The sequence below is a fragment of the Venustampulla echinocandica genome (assembly GCF_003357145.1).
Source record: "Venustampulla echinocandica strain BP 5553 chromosome Unknown scaffold_0, whole genome shotgun sequence".
In the NCBI taxonomy this organism is placed as follows: domain Eukaryota; kingdom Fungi; phylum Ascomycota; class Leotiomycetes; order Helotiales; family Pleuroascaceae; genus Venustampulla; species Venustampulla echinocandica.
The window spans coordinates 5,487,124-5,511,503 of NW_022474205.1; the positions used below are offsets into that span (position 1 = coordinate 5,487,124).

General features: G+C 48.0%; 4 protein-coding genes across 4 annotated transcripts in view; 3 read left to right on the plus strand and 1 right to left on the minus strand.

Annotated features, from left to right (window-relative positions):
- The window catches only part of BP5553_01693 (uncharacterized protein), a gene marked incomplete at both ends in the record, with an annotated part of 30,218 nt that extends 15,277 nt beyond the window's left edge, over positions 1-14,941 (plus strand). Inside the window, 2 exons of the mRNA XM_032010316.1 lie at positions 32-11,137; positions 11,192-14,941. Coding sequence (XP_031874370.1) covers positions 32-11,137; positions 11,192-14,941 — 14,856 coding nt within the window. The remainder of the gene's footprint in view (positions 1-31; positions 11,138-11,191) is intronic.
- Positions 14,942-16,685: 1,744 nt separating this feature from the next.
- Positions 16,686-17,332, plus strand: BP5553_01694 (Uncharacterized protein; the record flags this gene model as incomplete). Its single annotated transcript, XM_032010317.1, has 3 exons — positions 16,686-16,770; positions 16,854-17,145; positions 17,224-17,332. The coding sequence occupies 3 exons, from the start codon at positions 16,686-16,688 to the stop codon at positions 17,330-17,332; spliced, it is 486 nt and encodes a 161-aa protein (XP_031874371.1).
- A 3,970-nt stretch (positions 17,333-21,302) lies between these two features.
- Positions 21,303-22,196, plus strand: BP5553_01695 (uncharacterized protein; the record flags this gene model as incomplete). Its single annotated transcript, XM_032010318.1, has 1 exon — positions 21,303-22,196. The coding sequence occupies one exon, from the start codon at positions 21,303-21,305 to the stop codon at positions 22,194-22,196; it is 894 nt and encodes a 297-aa protein (XP_031874372.1).
- Positions 22,197-23,171: 975 nt separating this feature from the next.
- On the minus strand, positions 23,172-24,126 carry BP5553_01696 (putative ubiquitin-conjugating enzyme; the record flags this gene model as incomplete). Its single annotated transcript, XM_032010319.1, has 3 exons — positions 23,172-23,892; positions 23,952-24,031; positions 24,100-24,126. The coding sequence occupies 3 exons, from the start codon at positions 24,124-24,126 to the stop codon at positions 23,172-23,174; spliced, it is 828 nt and encodes a 275-aa protein (XP_031874373.1).
- Positions 24,127-24,380: the final 254 nt, after the last annotated feature.

Sequence of the window (24,380 nt, forward strand, 5' to 3'; positions counted from 1 at the left end):
GATAAGAGAGCCTTTACTAACTTAGGCATAGTACGACCTTGCTCTGGATATAGGGGTTGAAGACAGTATGATTGAGATGTCTCTCGATTATAGCACGAGATGTCTATCTCACAACCAAGCAAATAGAGTACTGCGTACTTTCGAGTCTGTCATTAGGTATCTGCTAGAAAACACGCAGACCCCCCCACGACAAGTGTCTCTCTCTGATTCCAAGGATGACGAACTGATAAACCGGTGGAACGGCCCATATCCAGCAACAGTATCGGATTGCGTACATAATGTGATCAATTTCCAAACTGTACTCAGGCCAGATGCACCTGCGATTCGGTCATTCGATGGTGACCTCACCTATCAACAACTAGACGACTTATCGGGACGTTTGGCTCATTACCTAGTGACCCTAGGGGTTGGCCCTGAGGTTAAAGTTGTCCACTGCTTTGACAAATCAACATGGGCAGCTGTTTCCATGCTTGCAATCATAAAGGCCGGTGGAGTAAGTGTGGCTCTTGGCCCTAACCAACCTAAAAATCGCCTCGAAACAATTATTGCGGATACGGGGGCCCCTGTTCTTCTAGTTTCCCCTCAGCATGCTTCAAAATTCCAGCATACCTCAGTCACGTTGCTTGCCGTTGATCAGTCCTTCGTTCAAGATCTGCACCAAAATTTGCAGCCTCCTTGCACCACAGTAACGCCATCCAACACCGCTTTTATCGTCTACACATCTGGCAGTACTGGAGTACCAAAAGGTGTCATGTTGCAACACGATTCTATTTGTACTAGCTCGCAAGCACATGGAAGTGTTATGGGTATTAACCCCGGCACGCGGGTCCTTCAGTTTGCAGCATATACTTTCGACGTTAGTATTCAAGACATATTTACGACTTTGCAGCGAGGTGGATGTGTCTGCATTATATCGGACCACGATAGAGTCAATGATCTGGCACACGGGATTAATTCAACCCAGGCTAACTGGGCTGACCTCACATCTACGGTGGCCTCTCTACTACGCCCTGAACAGGTACCAAGTATGACCACTATCTCACTTGGAGGCGAACCTTTGCAAACGCACGCAGCAGAACTGTGGGAGCGCCATGCGGAGGTCTTCAACGGTTACGGTCCGGCAGAATGCTCTATTAATACTGCCTGCAGTACGAAGGAGCAGCGATTTGGTAATGTCGCTAATATTGGCCGACCTCTCGCTAGCAGGTTCTGGGTCGTGGACGCTAGCAACCATGACTTGTTGCTTCCAATTGGATGCGTTGGAGAATTGCTTATAGAAGGCCCGTTGTTGGCGGCAGGCTACTTGAATGATGCCGAGAAAACTAATAGCTCCTTTATTTTTAACCCTAAATGGGCCTACCCGGAACCGTCGACCAACAAGGAACCTCGTCGTCGTCGGATGTACAAGACGGGCGATTTAGCCCGCCTAAATGAAGAAGGAACATACGAATATATTGGACGCAAAGACCGCCAGGTTAAGCTCTACGGGCAGCGCGTCGAGTTGGGAGAAATCGAGCATCACGTCCAACTTGCAGCAATCAACACACAGAGGATTGCAGTTGAAGTTGTCACCCCAGAAAGCTATCAAGGCAAACAGACTCTAGCTGTATTTCTACAGCCCGAGTCGAATGATGGTTTTGGCTCCTTGGTAAACGGCGGATCCGTCCGGCTTGCAGATCATCTGCAGATCCAGCTCTCTAGTCTACAGACCAAACTTCATGACTCCCTTCCAATGCATATGGTGCCCACTCTTTTCATCCCAGTGGCCCAGTTGCCAACAAACGCGTCTAGTAAGCTAGATAGAAAAGCGTTGCAGGAGATGGCGAGGACCATGAGTCCAGAACAGCTGGAGATATATACTCTTAGCACAGGGATGAAACGGATACCAACCTCCCCCGCGGAGTTACAAATGCAGGAGCTCTGGAGCGAGGTTTTGAAAGTGGCCACAGATCGAATTGGCGCAGATGATAACTTTTTACGCTTGGGTGGCGATTCACTCCGGGCCATGCAACTTGCTTCTGCTGCGAGGAGAGCAAAAATGTCGTTGACTGTGGCTGAGATTTATCAAAACCCTAAGCTCTGCGATATGGCAGCTCATGCCAGCACACAAGACACCTCCACAAATGAGCTAAACTTGGCTGTTCCATTCTCCCTCTGCGGCAATAATTCCTTGGAAACGCTACTGGCTGATGCAGAGTCCCAATGCTCCGTATCAAAGGCAACAATTGAAGATATTTACCAGTGTACCCCGTTGCAGGAGGGCATGATGTCCATCACGTCACGACAAGCAGATGCATACGTTGCACAGAACGTGTATAAATTAGACGCGAATCTGGACATCGAACGCCTTCAGGAGGCTTGGGAGGTTGTCTCTAACGCTTATCCAATTCTTAGAACCCGACTTTTCCTGTCATCAGAAACTCGGAAATATATGCAAGTTGTTCTACACGAGGAGTTAACTTGGGCCTCCTCCGACTCTTTGATAGATTACCTGGAGCAGGATAGTGCTAAGCCACTTCAGGTCGGCCTACCTCTGGCGCGATTTGCCCTTGTTTTGCCAAGCCATGGCCAACGCTTTTTCGTGTGGACGGCTCATCACTCAATCTTCGATGGCTGGTCGTTACAACTGTTGATGCAAAATGTCGAATGTGCCTATACAAGGGCTCCTCTAACCCCGTCGCCGCCCTTCAAATCATTCATCTCGTACTTGCAAACTCTGGATGCGAAAGATGCGATAAAATATTGGCAATCCCAGCTCGGGGGTGATACCCCAACCAGCTGGCCAAATCCATCACTTTCAGCACTGGAATCACCTAAACAGGCCAGCCTAACGAAGACATTGCAAATCAATGCCATTGACAGACCACTAATCTTGCAGTCAACTATTCTTCGAGCTGCATGGGCTCTCACGGTGTCACAGTTCGCTGGGTCGAAAGATATTATATTCGCTGCTACGCTGTCGGGTCGCAATGCGCCAATATCCGGCGCCACAGAGATGGTAGGCCCACTTATAACTACTGTTCCTTTAAGAGTTGCCATTGACCCATCCGTAACTGTCTCGCATTACCTGGATCAATTTCAAAACCAAGCCATGGACATGATTCCATATGAACATACAGGACTTCAAAATATCCAAAGTACGGAAGAAAGGCGCGAAAATCCTCTCACTCTACAGCACATTTTCATCGTCCAGCCAGCAGAAGAAAATGAGATGGATCTTTCAGGTGTAGGCCTTGAAGCACTTCCCTCTCAAGCTGGGGATTTCGACACCTACCCCATCAATATTGAATGCAGTTTAAACGACCATGAGGTTGTAGTTGAGGCAGTCTTTAACACGAGCGTCATTCCCGTGGAAGATATGGAACATGTTCTAGCCCAATTCGCACATCTTACTCAGCAACTGTCAACAGTTGAGGGTGACAAGGTGGTTAGAGATGTTGAAACGGTCAACACTGACGATTTGGCGTGGATCATGGCGCTCAACAAGGACATTCCAGAAACATTATCCCAGTGCGTACACCATGGCTTTGAGGAGCAAGTGGTTATTCAACCTGACGCTCAAGCAATATGCTCCTTCGATAGCAATTTCACGTATAAGGAGCTCGATGAAGTATCACTACAGCTAGCTTCCTGTCTACTTGAGCTGAACATCGGCCCTAACAACCTTGTCCCTCTTTGCTTTGACAAATCCTGCTGGGCAATTATCTCGATGCTCGCTGTCTTACGGGCAGGTGGTGCTTGTGTTTCTGTTAGCCCTTCGAATCCCCGAGAGCGGCTAAAGACCATTATCGATGACACAGATGCTAAGGTGGTTCTCTGTTCGCCACAGCATGAGCACCTATTCGATGGCCTACCTGTTCAAGTATTAGGAGTCGATGCAAGTTTTATACAATCGTGCCCTGCTTCATACTCATTCCAAAACTCAGCAGTTCAGCCTTCCGACCCAGCATTTGTAGTCTACACCTCCGGTAGCACGGGCACTCCAAAAGGCGTAATCGTCGAGCACGCAGCCATGGCTACCAGCGCTCATGCCCATGGGTCAGCCTTTGGTCTTGGTCCTAATACCAGAGCCGTGCAATTCGCATCCTACACCTTTGACGCTAGTATCCAGGATATTTTTACATCCCTACAACGTGGAGGCTGTGTGTGCGTGATCTCTGAAGAGGAAAGGATGAACGATTTGGCTGGCGCAATCAATGCCCGGAATGCCAATTATGCAGATTTAACTCCGACAGTAGCAAGTCTTCTGCCACCTGCAACTGTACCCGGCATTAAGACACTGTCTCTCGGAGGAGAGGTAATGACAGACAGAGTTCTAGATATGTGGGCCAGTCAGAATGAAGTACGTCTGATCAATACTTTCGGTCCCTCGGAATGCAGCATTAACTCCTCCTGCACTGAGCGGCTTGATCGAAATGCTTCCGTGTCAAATATTGGCAAGACTCTAGGCTGCCTCTTCTGGATCGCTCAGCCTAATGACCATAACAGACTGGTGCCAGTCGGCTGTGTTGGAGAATTGCTCATCGAAGGGCCTATACTCGCTCGAGGGTACCTCAACGACCCCAAGAAGACAGATACCGCCTTCGTCAGTAGCGTTCCGTGGCTTCCATCCCCTGCCAGGCGTGTGTATAAAACTGGCGACTTGGCCCGATACACAGCTAACGGAACTGTCGAATACGTCGGCCGCAAAGACCAGCAGGTCAAAATTAATGGCCAGCGCATCGAGCTTGGAGAGATTGAACATCATGTCAAGATGTCATTTAGCGGAATTGAAGCCGCAGCCGTAGATGTTGTTGCTCCGTCAAGTCACGGAGGCAAAAAGGCATTAGCAGCATTCATAATTTTTGATAGCGATTCCTTTAACACCAAGGATGAAACCCAGACAAATCTCATCCACCCAACAACAGCGGCACGTCATACCATACTCACAACAATCAAATCCACAATGGAGACTGTTTTGCCTCCACATATGGTTCCGTCGTTTTTCTTTCCACTACTCAAGTTTCCTACAAATGCCTCTGGCAAACTTGACCGCAAGGTGCTCCGCGCTCTTGTGGAAGGGTTAAGCGTTAAAAAACTTGCTATCTTTGCACTGGCAATAACGTCGAAGCGCGCTGCATCTACTTCTATGGAACGGGAACTCCAGCGCATATGGTCTAATGTTCTCCAAATATCATTGGCGACAATCTCAGCTGAAGACAACTTCTTCCACGTCGGCGGAGAATCTATTAGAGCTATGCAACTCACCACCGAAGCCCGAGCCAGCAAGATCATCATCAGTGTGGCGGATATTTTCAAACATCCGAAGCTCTGCGACATGGCTACCCACGCAACCCATTCTAGTGTCGATCTATCTGAAGCGAATATACCTGAACCATTCTCCATGTGTGGCGAGGTTGATACGTGCATGATCTCTAGCATCGCCGCTGACTGCAATATCACCCAGGAGATGATAGAGGATATTTACCCATGCACACCGTTACAAGAGGGCTTGATGTCCATTACCTCACGTCAGTCAGATGCTTATATCGCGCGAATGGCCTTGAAGATACCATCCTCTATCGATATACCACGCTTTCAGGCTGCATGGGTGCAAATAGCTACAACTCATGCCATCTTGCGAACCAGGATTGTCCTTACAAAAGCTGGGAAATCAATGCAGCTTGTTGTTCGTGAGAATGTCGAGTGGAGGTCATCTTCATCTGTCAACCTTTACCTAGAGCAAGATAGCAAAAGTGTGATGTCTTACGGGTCCCCGCTCGTTCGCTTTGCAATTGTCAATGATACAGATGATGGACAGGTCTTTGTCCTGACAGCTCATCACGCTATATATGACGGGTGGAGCATCAATTTACTATTCAAGGAGCTTGGGGATGTCTATAGTGGCAAAGCTACCTCACAACCAGTGCCTTTCACGGCATTCATACAGCACCTCCAGTGTATCGAACAAAATGATATGGCTACCTTTTGGAAGACGCAACTTGGAGGGGAAATGCCAACAAGTTGGCCGCTTATGTCGCCAAACCGCTCCGCCCATGCGGATAAAGTGATTAAGTACTCAACATTATTAGACGCCAGAGATCAGTCAGATTTCATGGGATCTACTTTTCTCAGAGCGGCTTGGGCCATGACCATCGGTCTTTATACCGCATCTTCGGATACATTTTATGCAGAGACTTTTTCCGGGCGCAATATCGCAGTCCCCGGCGCCATCGATATATCCGGGCCATTAATAACCACCGTACCGATGCGGGTGCGGTTCGATAGATCTCTGACTATCTCGGACTACCTTCAACAAGTCCAACAGCAAGCCGTTGATCTTATTCCATATCAACACGTCGGTCTACAAAATATCAGGCGTCTTTTCCGAGGTGAACAGAACCTAGCAGAACCACAGCACATGTTTATTATTCAATCTGAGAGCGAACGGGAGCAAGATGCAACAGCTCTGGGTCTAGAGTCACTCCCATTTCAGTCTGGCGATTTTGATACGTTTCCCGTGAATGTATCGTGCAACCAAAATGAAGACCAAGTTGAGATCGAAGTTACTTTCGATAATCATGTTGTTCCAGAAAGCGAGATGCAGCGTATTATATATCAGTTTGTGCATATGTTGCACGAACTGAGATCAGCACCAGGAACGACTCCTCTGAGCCAGTTAAACCTTTTAAATGGGCACGATGCGAGCATGATCCAGAGATATAATATAAATATGCCGCAGGAGCTGCAGTCATGTGTCAACCATATTGTTGGTGAACAGGTTCGACGAGACCCCGCCGCTCCCGCTATCTGTGGTTTTGATGGCAATTTTACATATGGGGAGCTTGACATGGCCTCCGATATACTGGCTAGCCGCTTGCTCCAGGCTGGAGTGGGCCCAAAGATCTTTGTACCGCTCTGTTTCAACAAATCGTCGTGGGCTGTGGTTGCAATGCTTGCTGTTCTAAAAGCTGGGGGAGCCTGTGTGTCACTCGACCCAACTCATCCGATTGGTCGAATTAGACGTATAATTCAAGACACCAGTGCCACAGTTGTACTCGCATCCCCAGAACACAGAGAGAAATTGGACGGTCTCGTCTCCCATGTTTGGGCTATTGACACCTCGTTTGTTAGAAGTTTGGGAAATCCTGCTTCCAAACCTAGACCTAGACAGAGGCCCGATGACCCAGCCTTCGTGGTTTACACGTCTGGGAGTACGGGTGTCCCAAAGGGGGTAGTAGTACAGCATAAAGCGATCTGCTCCAGTGCCAGGGCACACGGCGAGAGATTAAGCATTGGCCCTGGGACCCGTGCACTACAGTTTGCCGCCTACACATTCGATGCCAGCATTCAAGACATCTTTACAGTCCTCCAGCGTGGAGGTTGTATCTGCGTCATATCGGACGATGATCGCACGAGTAACCTACCAGCCGCGGTAAAATCTACTAATGCAAATTACATGCAGCTAACCCCGACTGTTGCTGCCATCTACTCGCCGTCAGACTTCCCGTCGGTGAAGAGCCTCCAACTTGGTGGTGAACCGGTCAAGAAGCAGATCTTAGCCTCCTGGTGCGGGCATGCCCGAGTATTCAGCGCATATGGGCCTGCTGAATGTAGTATCAATTCGACCATTGCCCAGGATATTCAGAAGGGCGATCTCGAAACTAACATTGGCACCCCGGTTGCGAATTTATGTTGGATTGTTGATGCCGATGACTCGAATCGACTTGTTCCGGTTGGTTGTATTGGTGAACTTCTTGTTGAGGGTCCAATCCTTGCGCAAGGATATCTCAACGATTCACAAAAGACAAGAGATGCCTTTATTAACCCTCCGTGCTGGCGGTCGCACTTTCTCCGGGGTCCATATGATCGTCTATACATGACTGGAGATCTTGTCTATCAGACCGATGATGGGTCATATGTCTATGTTGGCCGCAAGGACACCCAAGTGAAGCTCAATGGTCAACGCCTTGAAATTGAGGAAATTGAGTTCAATCTGATGCAAGCTGGTCCCCTTGCTCAGGCCGCTGTTTTACTCCCACGATCCGGGCCTTTTTCTAACAGGCTCATTGCTGCACTTAGTCTGCGAGGGGTAGAAAATGTATCCCATGAGAACAAAGATATCCAGCCCCTAACCGGAGATATGATGAGAAAAGCATCAGAAGTCATTGGATCGCTCCGGAGCTCATTATCAGACAATTTGCCGCCCTACATGGTACCGTCCTCGTGGGTACCACTTTCTGCGCTGCCCATGACTGCCTCTGGGAAGCTTGACCGCGGAAGCTTAAAGCGGTGGTTTGAGGCAATGGATAGCCAAATGTATAAGACAGTATCTAGTGCCGACGAGATTGCCGACGAAATCCCAAGCAAACCAAGTTCTCCCATCGAACAGGAACTCCAAAAGATTTGTAGTCGAGTTTTGAACTTACCTGAATCCAAGGTCAACCTTCAACGCTCATTTGTGGGTTTGGGTGGCGATTCTATTTCCGCGATGCAGTTCATTTCTCAATGCCGAGCTGCGAATATTGTAACCACCGTACCTGTTGTGCTGCGAAGCAAGAGACTGGTTGATGTTGCACGGTCCGCAAGATTTGGCTCTATGTCAATAGTTTCTGAGAAGGAGGAGCTGAATGTGCCATTCTCTCTGTCCCCCATACAAAAATGGTACTTTTCCAATATCCATGATGGGCAAGGCCCATCGAGGGAAACGCACTTTAATCAGAGCTTTTATGCGCGTATGACACGCCATATCCACCACGAAGAGGTTTCTCGCGCGATTAAAGCTCTCGTGGACCAGCATTCTATGCTACGTGCACGGTTTCAGCAGGTTGACGGGACTTGGACACAAAGGATCCTTCCTGGTGTTACAGACGCCTACCACTTTAGCGAACAACAACTTTTCAGCCCAGAAGAGGTGGCTGCTCTTGCCCAAAATCGACAGAGGAAGATCAATATCGAAGAAGGTCCAGTATTTTCGGCTGATCTATGTAGTGTACCAAATGGGGATCAGTATCTTATTTTGATCGCTCACCATCTGGTTGTCGACCTCGTATCATGGCGTATTGTGTTAGAAGATCTTGAACAATATCTACAAGACAAGCCTTCGCAAGCCGTTTCATACGAGCCCTTGTCTTTCCAAATTTGGTCCAAACTTCAGGCCGAATATGCCAATAACCCGGAACTAGGTCCAGACAAGGTATTATCAACAGACGGAATAGTGAGCGATCAAGCCTACTGGGGTATGAGCAGCTGTGCAAGCAACGCAGTTGGCGATCAGGTCTCGCAGTCGATCACCGTGGATCCTCAGACTACAACCCTTTTACTTGGGCCCGCAAACAGCGCGCTAAATACAGAACCCATAGATCTGATGCTCGCTGCTATCTGGGACGCATTCCTAAATGTATTCACAGACCGACAGCAATTGACAATATTCAACGAAGGACATGGCAGGGAGCCGTGGTCTTCAGAGATCGACTTGTCTAGGACAATTGGCTGGTTCACTACCATGTCTCCTATCAATATGTCAAGAAAATCAAACAGTGATATACTGACAACGGTCAAGAGGGTCAAGGATAGTAGAAGACGGCTTGCCCAAAATGGTTGGGCATACTTTACCACTCGGTACCTCAACAACGATGGAACGAAAGCATTTAAGGACCATGATGCTCCAATGGAAGTGCTGTTTAATTATCATGGCCAATTCCAACAATTAGAGAGGGACGATACTCTGTTCCATGACGAATCATTCGGTCAAGCCGGTCCATCCGATCAAGGCAAAGATCTACCTGTAGCAGCATTGATTGATATAGGCGCTACTATTAACGACAAAACTACGGAATTCACATTTGATTTCAGTCGGTATATTGCGCACCAGGATCGGATATCCCAGTGGGTCAAGCAAATCAAAACATCCCTTCAAACAATCTGCCACCAGTTAGTTGAATCAAAGGGATCCTACACTCTCTGTGACTTCCCGTTGCTCTCCTTGGACTATGAGGGTTTGGATCGGCTTCAGAATGTTGTCTTGCCGGAAATTGGAACAATCGCTGAAAACAATATCGACGACGTTTACCCCTGCTCGCCTATGCAGGCAGGCATCTTGTTGAGCCAGATCAAGCAAGCTGGGACATACGAGACCTCACATATCTGCGAGGTAAAGGCCGAGAATTCTTCTCGCCCCCTCGACACTCATGAACTAGGCAAGGCCTGGCAGGCAGTAGTTTCGCGCCATCCCTCCTTGCGAACCATATTCATTGAAGCCGTCGACGAGAATGGGGCTTTTGACCAAGTCGTTCTAGGGACCTATACAGCCGAAGTTCTTTATCTTCAAAGCTCCGACATTAACGAGGCGTTGGATCTGTTCAAGGAACTTTCGCCAGTCGATTATAAGCAAACCCGGCCTCCTCATAGACTATCTCTATGCGAAACCTCAGACGGTCATACGGTTTGCTGTCTTGAAATCAGCCACACAATCACAGATGGGGCATCGACAACAATTCTCCTAAGAGATTTAGCCCAGGCATATTCCGGCGCTCTAGATCCTATGTCGTCGTCTCCTACGTATAGAGAGTTTGTAAAACACATCGGCATGATCCCTTTAGCCGATAAACTCGATTATTGGAAGACGTATCTGGGTGGCATGGAGCAGTGTCACTTCCCGCAGATCGCGCCCCCCGTGTCAGACAAATTCAACTCTACAGCAACGTGTGAACTTGAACCCAGCATGGTGATGACACTCCAGAAATTCTGCGAGCAGCAATCCATAACGCCAGCAAACCTTCTTCAGAGTTCATGGGCTCTCGTACTGTCTGCATATACGGGTTCTGACTCGGTATGTTTTGGATACCTTGCCTCAGGTAGGGACGTGCCGATTCCAGAAATCGAAGATTCCGTAGGAGCCTTCGTCAACATGATGGTTTGTCGTGTGGATATTTCTCGCGAATCAAGCGGTAGGGAATTTGCAAGCGGCGTACAAAATCGATCATTACAGAGCCTGGCTTTCCAGCACTGTCCATTAGCAAGCATCCAGCACGCTATTTCTTCAGCGGGACATGCGTTTTTTAACACGGTCATCTCTCTCCAGAGACAAGACGAAGATTCGCAGGGCGCTCATGATGATATCACGTTCTTAGATTTGGATGCTGAAGATCCGACAGAGGTGAGTGTCATGTTCGAGGAAAATCCCTTTTATATTTTGCTAACCGCGCCATAGTATGAACTGGCGATTGATATCACGCTAGGTCCGAAGACGGTCGATATATCCCTCGATTACTGGAATACTACTTTATCCCAAGCTCAGGCTGACCAAGTACTCTCAACTTTTCAAGCTGCGATTTCAGTAATAATTGACAGCGGTGACCAAGCACTTGATAAATCGACACTCATAAGCCGAGAAAGTGCCCACGCCCTTGCCTCCTGGAACGGACGCTTTCCCGATACAATAGAAACATGTGTGCACTCTCTCATCAGCCAACAGTCAGCTCTCACTCCGGACTTCCCTGCGGTCTCTTCATTTGATCTGGATTTGACTTACAGGGAATTGGAGAAACTGTCAGATGCCCTTGCGCATCATCTAGTTTCCATAGGTGTTGGTCCTGAAGTAATGGTACCATTGTGTTTTGATAAGTCGACCTGGGCCGTGATATCCATGTTGGCCGTTCTGAAAGCAGGCGGAGCATGTGTTTCTCTAGGGCCATCCCAGCCATTCAAACGCCTGCAGAGAATCATTGCCGATACTGAGGCACTGGTCATCTTGACAGCACCGCAACATACCCACATTTTCAACTCCATTTCTACCACAACAAATATAGTCACTATCGACGCCAATTTTGTCCATCGGTTGCCTAATATACGTGGCATTGCCTGTCCATCTGTCAGGGCATCAAATGCTGCCTTTGTAGTATATACTTCCGGTAGCACTGGTGTGCCAAAGGGCGTTGTGCTTGAGCATTCTGCTATTGCAACGAGCTCCAAAGCACACGGCACGAAGATGGGAATCTGTTCTGGGACGACTCGTGTTCTCCAATTCGCAGCGTACACATTCGACGTTAGTATTCAGGACATATTTACGACGTTACAACGTGGTGCATGTGTCTGTGTAATTTCGGAGTCTGATCGGCTTGATGATCTAACGCACGCAATCAATACAACTCAGGCTAACTGGGCGGACCTAACCCCCACGGTGGCGGGGCTTATCAACCCTACTTTAGTGCCAAGCATGAAAACAATATCATTAGGAGGAGAAGCCTTGCCCGAGTCGGTTGCTAAGTTATGGCAGCCTCACGCTAGGGTTATCAACGGCTATGGACCCGCAGAAGCATCCATTAACGCAGCTTCCAGTGACGAAGAACAACGGGGTGGTAATTCTTCAAATATCGGAACGCCATTGGCAAGTTGGTTTTGGGTTGTAGACCCAAATGATGTGGATTTCTTGGTTCCTATTGGCTGTGTTGGTGAACTATTGATCGAAGGGCCACTCCTTGCACGAGGTTATCTCCACGATGAATCGAAGACACAAGCGGCGTTTGTCAAGAATCCAAAATGGACCAAGGCGGAGTCTTTAGGAGTTGCGCAGGTTGATCGACGCATGTATAAGACGGGCGATCTAGTTCGGTTGAATATTGATGGAACATATACCTATGTTGGACGCAAGGATCGCCAAGTAAAGCTTTATGGCCAAAGAATTGAGTTGGGAGAGGTTGAACAGCAAATTATCGCCGTAGCCCCAAAGACTGTGGGCATTGTTGTGGAGGGAGTGTCATCGATCAGCTCCCAACGACGAAACGCTCTTGTCGCATTCTTTGATTGGTCAAGCTGCCTAGGAGAACTAAACAGCGAGACATATGACTTGCTGCTTCCATCAAGCGCCGAAATCGAATATACGCTGAATGGTATCCGAGCAGCTCTAGTTGGTGTCCTTCCAACCCATATGATACCGACTCTTTTTGTTCCTGTTGGGAGATTCCCTGTCAATGCTTCAGGGAAATTGGACCGTAAGCAATTACAAGAACTAGTCCACAACATCTCGACGGAAGAAATGAGCCGTCTTGCTCTCTCTGCAGTTGCAAAACAGGAACCAAGGTCTCTAGAAGAAAAAGCTCTGCATTCCATGTGGTCCGAATTACTTGTTCTCGCTCCAGACGCATTTGGTGTTGATGACACTTTCCTCAGTCTCGGTGGAGATTCCATCCAAGCAATAAAGCTCTCTCGGGAGGCCCGGGTGAGAGGCATACAGCTGGGCGTGGCCGATATACTCCGGCATCCCAAGCTTTCAGACATGGCCGCCCACGCAGTTATCAGTCAAAGAAACGTTGTCGAGGTAGAAAAGGTACCCTACAAGCCATTTTCGCTTCTCGGTGATGTGGACACGAACCGCCTCATGAAATATCATGTGTCCAATGCCTGCCCGCTGTCCAAGGAAAATATTGAGGATATCCTGCCAGTCACAGATTTCCAGGCCCTCTCGATCGCATTGACAGAAACGAAATCACGGAGTATGCTCATGTATTACTCATGGCAGGGAGATGGAATACCGGATGTCCAACGCATAAGGGAAAGTTGCGCGAAAACAGTTGCCAAGTACGATATCTTGCGGACAGTTTTTGTTGTCCATGGCGACAGGTTCTTGCAAGTTGTGTTGAAGAATCTAATCATGGAGATACCTCTATACGAAACCAGCCAAGACCTTCCCGCCTTCACAGAGCAGATGCAAAAGTGCGATATGTACCGGATGCCTCGTCTTGGGGAACCACTAGTTCAATTTGCCATCATTCACCAAGTTCCACAAAGACGTTTCCGACTCATCATGCGCATTTCCCACGCTCAATATGATGGCATGAGCATATCTAAGATATGGGACTCGCTCCAAGACGCTTATAATGGCCATGATGTGGAAGTTCACAACGGATCTAGCTTCTCTAATTACATGCGGACGTTGGCATTGGCTGACGGCGCAGCCTCTCGCAATTATTGGCGGGCGCTTCTTGATGGCTCTTCAATGACATCTTTTGTTGAACGCACACGTCCTACCCTTGGGCAATCCGGGACTAGCATAAGCTTATCACAAAACATTCGTCTACCACCACCTGGCCATCTGCAATTTTCATTTGCTACTGTTATCAAAGCAGCGTGGTCATATGTACTCGCCAGGATGTCATCTACAGAAGATGTAGTATTTGGCAGTCTCATTGCTGGACGAAATGATGCCGATGCGGAACCTGTTGTTGGAGCCTGTGTTAACTGCATCCCAGTCAGAGTCAAGATTGGCGCAGATTGGAAGGTGACGGATATTTTGCAAGCTGTTCACGACCAGTCTATAGCAGGAATACCGTTTGAAACCCTTGGATTCCGGGAAATTGTTAAATCCTGCACGAATTGGCCTAAATGGACTTTCTTCAATTCCATCATCACGCACCAGAATGTTGAAGACGATGAAAACCTGAGCATGGGAGAGTCTGCAATGCAGATGGATGCCATCGGTGGTGAATCAGATCTTGCAGACATCTCTATCGTGTCAGTTCCAGGGCCCGACTCCATGGAAATCAGTCTTTACTGTGCAGAAGAAGCCGTTCCGTCCGACTTGGCGGAAGAATTGCTCCATCAGCTCTGCGAAACCATTTTGGAATTCTATGAAACGCCAGACGTGCCGCTTTTGGCGCCTGGCCAAATCCATAACCTAACACCTCGTATACCTGTCAAGCCCTCGGCGCCAAAGCTGGAGACCATCGCTGATTCTGGCGAACAGCAACCACCAGCTCCAGCAACCTCGATGTTAGAGCGACTTTGGAATCAAGTACTGAATAATAACATGTCATTCTTCGATATGGGCGGAGACTTGATTTCCGCCTGTCTCCTCTCGAATGAGTTGAAAAGGGAAGGGGTTAATTGTTCCATCGAGGACATTTTTGATAACCCCACTTGGGGTCTACAGCTTGCTTTATTGCGTTCAACTCAGCGCCAATGAAAAAGTATAACGGTCTCTAGGAAATGATTTATTTTGAGATTGTTGGAATCATTCACTTTGTCGTTTCCTTATGTCATGGATTGGTCGAGTATATCTCCACACAGGTGCCAACCATTGGCTTTTCTTTATCATTTTGACTGTATTTGGGCTCGGCGCTGGGAAGTCATATCGAGATATATAAGATAAGCTGTGTATATATGTACTGTAGATCCTACATTTTTTATTTTGTTCATTACTTGATTAAAATATACATTCTAGATATGAAAAGTAGAATATTCACGCGAGTAAACTACTCTTTAAATAATGTTTTTCTATTAGGCTAATCTAACTATTATTCCTTAACTGACTTATCTCATGAGTAAACTATAACAGGTCTTCTTTTATTTAATTACTCCAATATAATAGCATATTTAGTGGTTGATCGTATAAAAGTTTACTGCTCGCAATCTACATATCGATATGTGGTTGCCCATATGGGCCTTTGGCAGCACTTTTATTCTTAGCAACTTGTTCAGCATTGTAGACAACCTTCGACTCTATTACTTAGCTTATACAGGCCGTCTAAAAGCTCTAATAAAGCAACACGATAACATGAGACCAAATAATATTCCAAGTTCGCTAAAAAAAAAAAAAGAATTCACCTTTTACATCGCCCGATGTTAAACGAGCACTACTTTCAATGCTATGGAAAATACACCCACCGTTATTGTTAAGGATAACTCAGAACGACTAATACATTAACAGATGCATAATAGCGGAACAGGAATAGGGGTTAAGCGAGAGAGGTCACAAGATGATGTCATCAGATATCCCATAGCCGCTTAGCCACAGCGCCACAACAGCCACAGGTATATCAACAAGGTTATTAGGAGCAAACGTATAGGCCAAGTCCAACTTCACTGCTTACCTTAAGGTCTCTGTATTTGTCTGCCTTGTCTACTTGTTCTATGCAAAGTCTAGACTATCAAAGTGCCTAAGCTAAGCTAAATACTTCAACGAAGGTATTTTGTAGCCATTCCTCGCATCCTTTAACGTAACACAGAGCCCAGTTCCAAGCTGCCAAGAGCTACAGCCACGGCCAAGATTTCTGCTCTGTTCGCTTCTGTTCCGTTATCCGTCTGTCGTCCGTCCCTCTTCCGATCTATTCTCCTTTTCGTCACCAACTGTCAGCCGACAGGTCGACTTCCTTGCAGGTTATGAACTTCACTATTATTCCAGCCAATAGACAATGACGACAAGACCAGGCAAGATCGACCGGTTGTAAAATACAGAAACATATTGGTTGGCTTTGCATGGCTTTGCATGGCAACTCGAAGCCACATATTCCATGCCCTCAGCTGCGTCATCACGCTGAGTGCCGCGAGGCGCTGATGGGGGGTTTCAACATTAATGTGCCATGGGGTGAGCTACAGCGGATAGTCTGCCCCGATATATGATGCGAGGGTATGTATATTATTAATAAACCTGAATGGATGGCGTGCCTCTTTGTTTCCCCTCTTCCTATTAAAAGGTTCCCATTCCCATAACCACCGCAAGCAACCACATTTGTGAATCCCCTCCAACAAAGAAACTCGCGCTATCCATTCCACAACCTCGCCCCCCTCCTAAGGAATCACCTACCTACAAGAGGCTTGCAAATCCCCTTTCACTAAAACTTTCGCATTCCCACAGATCGTCGGCTTGGCCCCCCGTTTACCCGACTTAAGAAAAAGAAAGAAAACTCTAGTCAAGCACAACCTTCACCATGGCAATTTTCGAGGTTTTGATGTTGCCGTTTCGCATCGCCCAGGGCGTGCTATCCATCATAATCCTCGGCCTCACGGCCTATGGTACGTCGAAATTCAGCTCCCGCGCTCTCGTGCCCATCTCCCTTCCACGCGACATTCTTACTAACATTAATCTACCTCCACAGTCATCAACTCTTGGAACGGCATCTTATGGTGGGAGTCTCCTTCGCAGGTCAACTTCCTCCTCTTCTGCAGTCTCTGGACCCTCCTCGCCCTCGTTTACCTCGTTCTTGCGCCGATGCGCTTCCAGGCGGCAGCTCACAAGTATGCCATTCTCGCAGCGGAGGCGGTCACGATGATCTTCTGGTTTGCAGGTTTCATTGCGCTTGCAGTGCTTCTTGGTGATATTAGATGTGGGAGGTGGGGAGGCGTGTGTCGCGCCAGTCAGGCGGCCACGGTCTTTGGTGCTTTCGAATGGTATGGATTCTCCAGTTTCCTTACGCGCGCCCATTTGGGATTTTAAGGAATAGTTGCTAACGGCGGTGGATTAATCAGGCTCTTATTCACTGCGACCACTGTTGCCGCTGCGTTGCACGCCTTCGGCTTAGGATCGAGTCGTACGAAACAGCACGATCCTGCGATCCAGGTCCAGCCGCAAGTCTAAGAATATAGCCATCGCATCGATGTAAACTCGAAATCGTCCCGCGCTCCTCCTTCTCTCCTTTGTTGATACCCTGGGGCTTTCATTTTGTCGGTGCTTACCGCGCGTCGATGGTTGGTTTGGGAAATTCGGGGATCGGGTTCGGGTTCGTAATGCTGCCACGGTTTGGTGATGCAAGGAAGGACGATAGCGGGGATGGAATCCCAGGTTGACAGGATTGAATGATACCCTTCGAATAGTAATGGATGATAATTTAATTTTGTGCCCTCAAGACAATGTTCTTTCCATCTTTTTCGTCTCGGCCGACCACCATGATTAAGGTTTGGTGGAACTGCATACCACCCCACTAAGGTACCTAGCGAGATGTCTTTCGACGCCCTACCCCGGACACATTTACCTTTGGCTATTTCTGTTTTGAGGGTGTTTTGTCATACGTGTTCCGCTTTTCTCCAGTTCTTGCCAAAGGTCACCGCTCGGCGGTTTGTATTCCGCTCTAAAGGGCGGTAAGAAACACCTTGCGAGGTAGCTGATGGGCAATACACAGAAGTCAATGTGAGAGCCGTTGAGACCGCCCAAAGACAAACTTTGCCCTCGAGCACCACACCTTCAATATTACGAACATAATCTCGACCTATCCGTTGATACGAGTGAGGTATTTAACCCACGAATAGCGTTTAGTTCCCAAAGCCTGGCCGAAAGGTGGAGGCTCTCGAATTACGTATTTAGAATGTTTAGCATATGCTACCGCCGAAGGAAAGAATGGTCACGATTGCCATATCTCTACACTCGCAGCCTCTACCCATCGTTAACCCGGGTGGTCTGCCAACTCTGCAACATATCGTTACTCACTTAAAAAACAACCTCGGGAAGCCTAATTTCAAACCTGAAAGCTTGGTTAATGAATGGGATTCCAACGCGGCTTTATTGAACGTTGAACACCCTCGATATACTACGGATACTCGAATCTGATAGTGTTATGTTGTAGAGCTCCTGACCTTCGTAACAGTGCTTTTATTACGATTAATTTTGAGAATAGACACTTTCTTCGAAGACTAGGTGAAGTCGATTAAGAGAGGATGGAATCCAATGCTAGACACCGGGACGTATACTATCAAGCCGTTAATACATCCAAAGGAGGTTATATCAACATAGTGTATCGGTACGGAGTTATGGCGCATTCTTGGGCGAATTTGGTGTAAAACTCTTTTCGCCATATTATAAGGCCGAACGGCCACGAATATGTGACTGAAATTGAGATATTTATACTACTTGAATATCTCAATTTCGGTCAGATATGGAAGCCTAGGCTACAGGGCATCAAGGCTTAGAGAGAAGGCCTGATAAGACGGGCTGGCTGTTATCCCGCTTTGGGTACTTGCACTCCTAAGTCAGCGGAGCTAGGTCTCTAGGCAGGTATAAGGGACTAGTTTTAGGAATAATCTCACTTTGCGATTAGCTAGATATTCGAATAATAATGCAAGTACTGTACGCCGACTATCTAGATTATATATAAAAGAGTATAGGAGCGCGATATCGGATTTATATCTGAGTAATGGCCGTTGGGCCTTATAATACTAGCGAAAACAGTTTTGCACCAAATTCGCCCCAATAATGCGCTATACGGAGTACCCAATCAAACACTAAAAATGTCGTTTTTGGAGAATGAAACATGTTGTACAAGATGAGGTTGTTGACATACTCAAAAGCGCCTACTTCGCCTTGGGTCTAGAAAATTCAAGAATTGATCGTGGTTGGTTATAGTTTTGGTTTTGAGAACAAAGAGGCTAACTCTAACTTTGATTTAGAGGATGAGGAGGAGTGTTCCTTAGAGACGATGAGCTGGAATGATATGAAGAGCGGCCAAGGTTTTGGGATATGAGGTTTTGGGCACAGACATCAAACGTCGATTTAATCATATTGTTGAGAGACTGGCATCTCAGACCGACATTTTGACAATATTATTATTGCTCGCAATCTAACCTTTGAAATGGGCAGCAAGCTAGCGCAATTCCAAGGGGTTAAGATTTCGATGCTACTTCGTACAGTGCTACTACACGGATATTAGAGTATCTTCATCAAAATTAACATAATATCCGGCGCTAAGAGCTTCATACTTACATGCGGTGAGTCCTGGTGGTGGCGGTCGGCTGATCCACGATGCCTCGACCATCGAGACATTTCCATGTCGGATTGGCATTGCATATTCCCCATATTTCTTATTTGTGCGGCTTTGTGCGTGGTTTTAGGGCGAAACAAAGGAGGGAATCCTCTTCTGAAAGAATGGAGAATGGAACCTCCAAAACCGAAGAAGAAATAGCACTGGGATAGGGCCTCAGTGTCCTTACATACGCCGTAAGCGCCATCCGCACGCATAAAAAGATACTTTCTTTCAGTTCCCTTAATTTTGGACTTTACGGAGAAGGCTGGCGACCAATCCTACTCACACTGCGACAAAGTCAGTCCCCAAAATGGAGGCATGCGTACTCCGTAGCTTCGGGCGCAGACATCCAGACGATTAGCGATCATTTCTAAGTTCTCACCGCCAGGAACCACACGACGCGGGCTCGCGCACCCCGTCCAACCAGACATCCGCATGGCCAACACGCCTCGTGCTCCTAATACTGGGGCCAGGCTTCTCTTTCTATGGGTCTCCCCGTGCAGTTCAGGGCGTCGTCGCTGTGGTGGCATTGCAGTTATCCATGAACCCGTCTGGGCGTGAACGATTGGCCTTTGCAGACATGGTTTCAGGTGGGTGTTCTGTGTTCGCTGTCACGAGGGGATTGGGCAGGTTGGCTCTGGGGGTTTTGGCGCATTTCCACATGCGTTCGAATTGGGAGAGGCTGTGTCAGTTATGAGGGCGCTGGCACATCCTTCGGACTGAGCGAGGCATGTAGCAGCTGCTTCAATATCTCGGTATGTATAGCCTTGTGACATGACATGTGAAGGGGATCTCCTGTTGATCATGTCGGGGTCAATATAGCCAGTCTGAAGCTCTGAACACCGTTTTGCTTCATTCACCTTCACCAAATCAATTTGTTGATCTGATTATTATTAAACACTTTTGCCTTCTGTGCAGTGGCGTAAGGCGCCAGGACTGGTAGTGTAGTTCAGTGCACTCTCTGGCGCTCTGTTGGAGGCGGTCAACAGGGCCTAGAGCAGCGCTGTAACCCAAGCTCCACGCCCCAGCACACCACGTTCTGTGCTGTGAATGTGAACTGGACTTCCTCGGCATCTTCGTCCTCTTCCCCAAAGGCTCAAACACAGGTCAGCTCAGAGGGTAACGGCTCTGGCGGAATTATTGGGTTTCTGGGTTTAAGAGGCGCCGCCCGCTCTCTATCTTTTCCGCCTCTGTTTGATCCCACAATATCCCCTCGATCTTATAAGCTTGGCTCATCGGCATTTATAAGCGTCGTGGGCCCTCCCTAGCCTTCCTCAAGGCTCAACCCCTCAGGGAGCTTAATTCAATAGTGGCCGCTGCTTGTACGCTACTACTACTCTATACCATCGCCCCTGTCAGCATTGGTGGGGTCCCCTTTATCGACTGCAGTCCCTGGCCACTGGATTGCCCCCGTCTTATGTTCTCTAAACCACAACCGCAACCCAACAACAACAAATACAGTATTATATTCCAGAGTCCGTGGTTGGCAACGGGAAGGGACCCGGCTTGGCGCAGCATATCGATATCAATCGCGGAAATTGGAATCCGGTGTTTGTGATTCAAAGTCAAAAGGAGCTACAGGGGTGACTGTTTTATATTCCTTCACTTCCCCCACTGTTTCTATCCAGCCAGTCGATCGTTAGAAAACTGCGCTCTCCACCCACAAATCACTCTTGAATATTCAAAATATGAGGAGGAAGTAAGATTTCAGTGGTAGGAGTGATTGGACCTCACAAATCTGGACCTGGAATTGTTGACTCTGAACCACCTAATTTCGCCTCCGATCTCGCCCTGACCTCTCAGTCATTTATCACGATGGTTTCGCCGTCCAGGAGACCAAGACACCTACAACCACTCACCACCCATTTTCACATTCACAATAAGTCATTCTCAAGCATAACAACAGACTCGGATGCTGGGACATTCCATTCAGCATATGCACATCCTTCAAGCATGGAGATGCGACCTATATCTCAGCCCACAGCGGCTTCAAATACTATCCAACGATCCATATCCCCACCTCCTGCCACTTCACCAGAAGTCGAAGCAATCAAGATGGACCGCCAGGACTCAGGCTTTCAGGATGGCATCACAGTCTCCCGACAAACGTCGTCATCGTCAAGAACCCGCCGCCCCTCGCCATCAAAGTCAAAACGGCGTACGACTAACTCCTCCACTTCGTCTTCTACTCGCCCTTCTACTAAAAGAGCGTCTCGTTCCGCCCCCCTAGCCGTCACCCAAACACGAAATTCCACTTCATCAGGACGCAGGCCGACCATCCACGCCCGACATACCCTACCCCAGTCAAGTCACTCTCAATTCTACCACTTTCCAACCCTAACAGACCCCCAACCGGAACCGGAACCCGAAGCCTCCAGCACTCCTCTACCTCCCCCATCCACTGTTCACTACTGGACATCGGATTCCACACGCCGTCTAGAATACGCTGCTATCGACGCGGCATCACAAGGTCTCAAAGGCTTCATCATTAAGCTGGTCCCGGATTGTGTACTCCCTGCTAGTTCGAGACGGACACGCTTCTGTGAGGGGACCGAGGATAATGATAGTGACTTAGGGAGTGTGAGGCGGTATCGACTTACGCTTCCTGAGGACGAGAAGGATGGCGAGGAACCACGCCAGTGCGAGGGAAGTAAAGGGGGGTTTCGACGACGATGGTCGGCAATCTTTGGCCGAAGGAGGAGCTGTTGATTTGAAGCAGAGAGACGGATAATGATGATGACCAGGTATTGGGATGAAATTTGTTTAATGTCGTTTTGCGTTGCATAAGCATGAGCAGGAGCTTTATACCCCCTATGATGCCGCTCTCACATCACACTGATGATGATGATGAAGATGGCGATGAAGTTTGCATTATTCGGTGCTTAGATGATGATGATTACGAGGCGGGAGTCTGAGATTGGCATTTACATACTACATAGACACAGACTGAACTGAACCAGGCAGTCAGCCTGCATGGGAGAGCTTTTTCATTTGTTACAGGGTGGTGGAAGAGATAGGGTACTATACCTAGGTACTGGGTGATGGATAATATGATGTGTGGATGAACATATGGGTCACTTTGACGTTTAGATGCAGATGGATAGATGACGGTGCGAAAGACTGGCTTCTTCTACATACACAATTATAATTTGTTGAGTTAGTAAAGGCAAATAATATCTACACAGTGATATGTATCAGAGAAAGGCGAGATGTGAAATCTAAAATCACCTTGAGCTCAGATTGTAGTCGTCTGATTATTTGAGATGCCTTTGATCGACACGAGGAAGTTGTGCAAGGTATATGCCGACTCGAATCTTACTTTCAGAATAGAATCAAGTCCTCTGCTCCAACCCCTTATAAAACAATTCATGCTATTTCTTATAGGGATGCCAATCCCTGTTGCGAAGGGACAGTTTTGGTATAGTTAGCTAGAGGCTCAGAAACGTTAAAGGGCATGGAAGAGCAACCCAAATGACACAGCTAGTGGAAATAAACCCTAAGTTCAGAAGCTGAATATCATTTGCTCTATTCTTGAAAATAGCACCCAGACGCCTTGCAGTGAGTCCATGCATATCTCGAAAATAAAAAACTTGTGATACACGCTTTGCAGAGTCTAAGTCTGTCAGTCCACATCATTATGGCTTCCCCGACTCCAGGAGTTTCTCATCCGCTCAGCCGGTTCACTTAAAGGCTACTTCCAGAGCCGTCACCCAGCAACCGCGCAATTAGGACATAAGTGAATATCACTGCTCCAGCAACAAGCATCTTATGCCTTGCCACCCAACTCCTGCCTTCCTCGCCAACTGCTCTCCCGCCTTCGACCACCGCTCCTACAACTGCTTGACTGCCGCTCGGCCTCCTCAAACCACCAATGGCAGGCCCGCAGTTTCCGGACGCAGCAGCGTTGGGATCAACCATGGCATTGCCTGTCATAGGGTCGATGTTATTCTCTTTCATCCACTTCCAATTCTCTTTATCTAATTCCGCCCATTCGGCTCTGAACTTTGCGCCGCCATCCCCAGCTTTAACATTTCCCTTCTGTACTTTGGCTCCATCTCCATTCCAGCTCCCGCCTCCCGTGCTATTCCACCATCGACTTCTTCCAGCAACCCACTTACGCTCTACTTCACTTGCGCCCACGGAGCCAGTAGTCATTTCCTCGCTCGTCATGAAGGAGAGCAGGCCGATTAGGATGGTGCTCACTTCCCATGCTGGGTTGAAGGATTTTGGATGGAAATCGGAGATGGAGAGACATAGTCGGGTAGAGGGTTGGAAACGTCCAGAGGGGGTGTGCATGCGGATGGCGGGGGGTGCGAAGGGGTAGTTTGGTGGAAAGATTAGAGTTCCCCAGTATTGGCCATTATGGTAGGGTGTATCTGATGGACCGGTGAGGATATAATGCCATCTGGGGAGAGAAGTTAGCATCGGGGTTCAGCAAGTGGGCCGGATACAGCGGAGGCATACTCTAGAATATTTGATTCAGATGGGTGCGCAACAATGTATGGAGGGGGGTTTTTGGATATTGTCTGGTATTCGCGGGTTAACTGATTATCTGTCAGTTCAGTTCTCCATGCAGCAGATACGCTGTGATATGCCTGAGATAGGGAAATACCCGTTTGTTCGCAGCGCGACTGGCCATTGCGATCTGCGGTTGGCCGATCTGCGGACCTGAGTGTTACAGTATCTAACTGACAGGGACGTCCAAGGATCGAAATATATCCACCAGACAAGACGGCTGCGAATCCCAAACAACCAGGTGAGGGAGTGTGGCGAAGGGTAAGAAGAAAATGACAGTGGGAGTTATTCGTTTGATATTGATGTCGTGTGCTCTTCAGTCTCGGAGACTCTCTACCTTGTAGGATGACGAAGGGATGCCGAACCAGGATAGTGAAT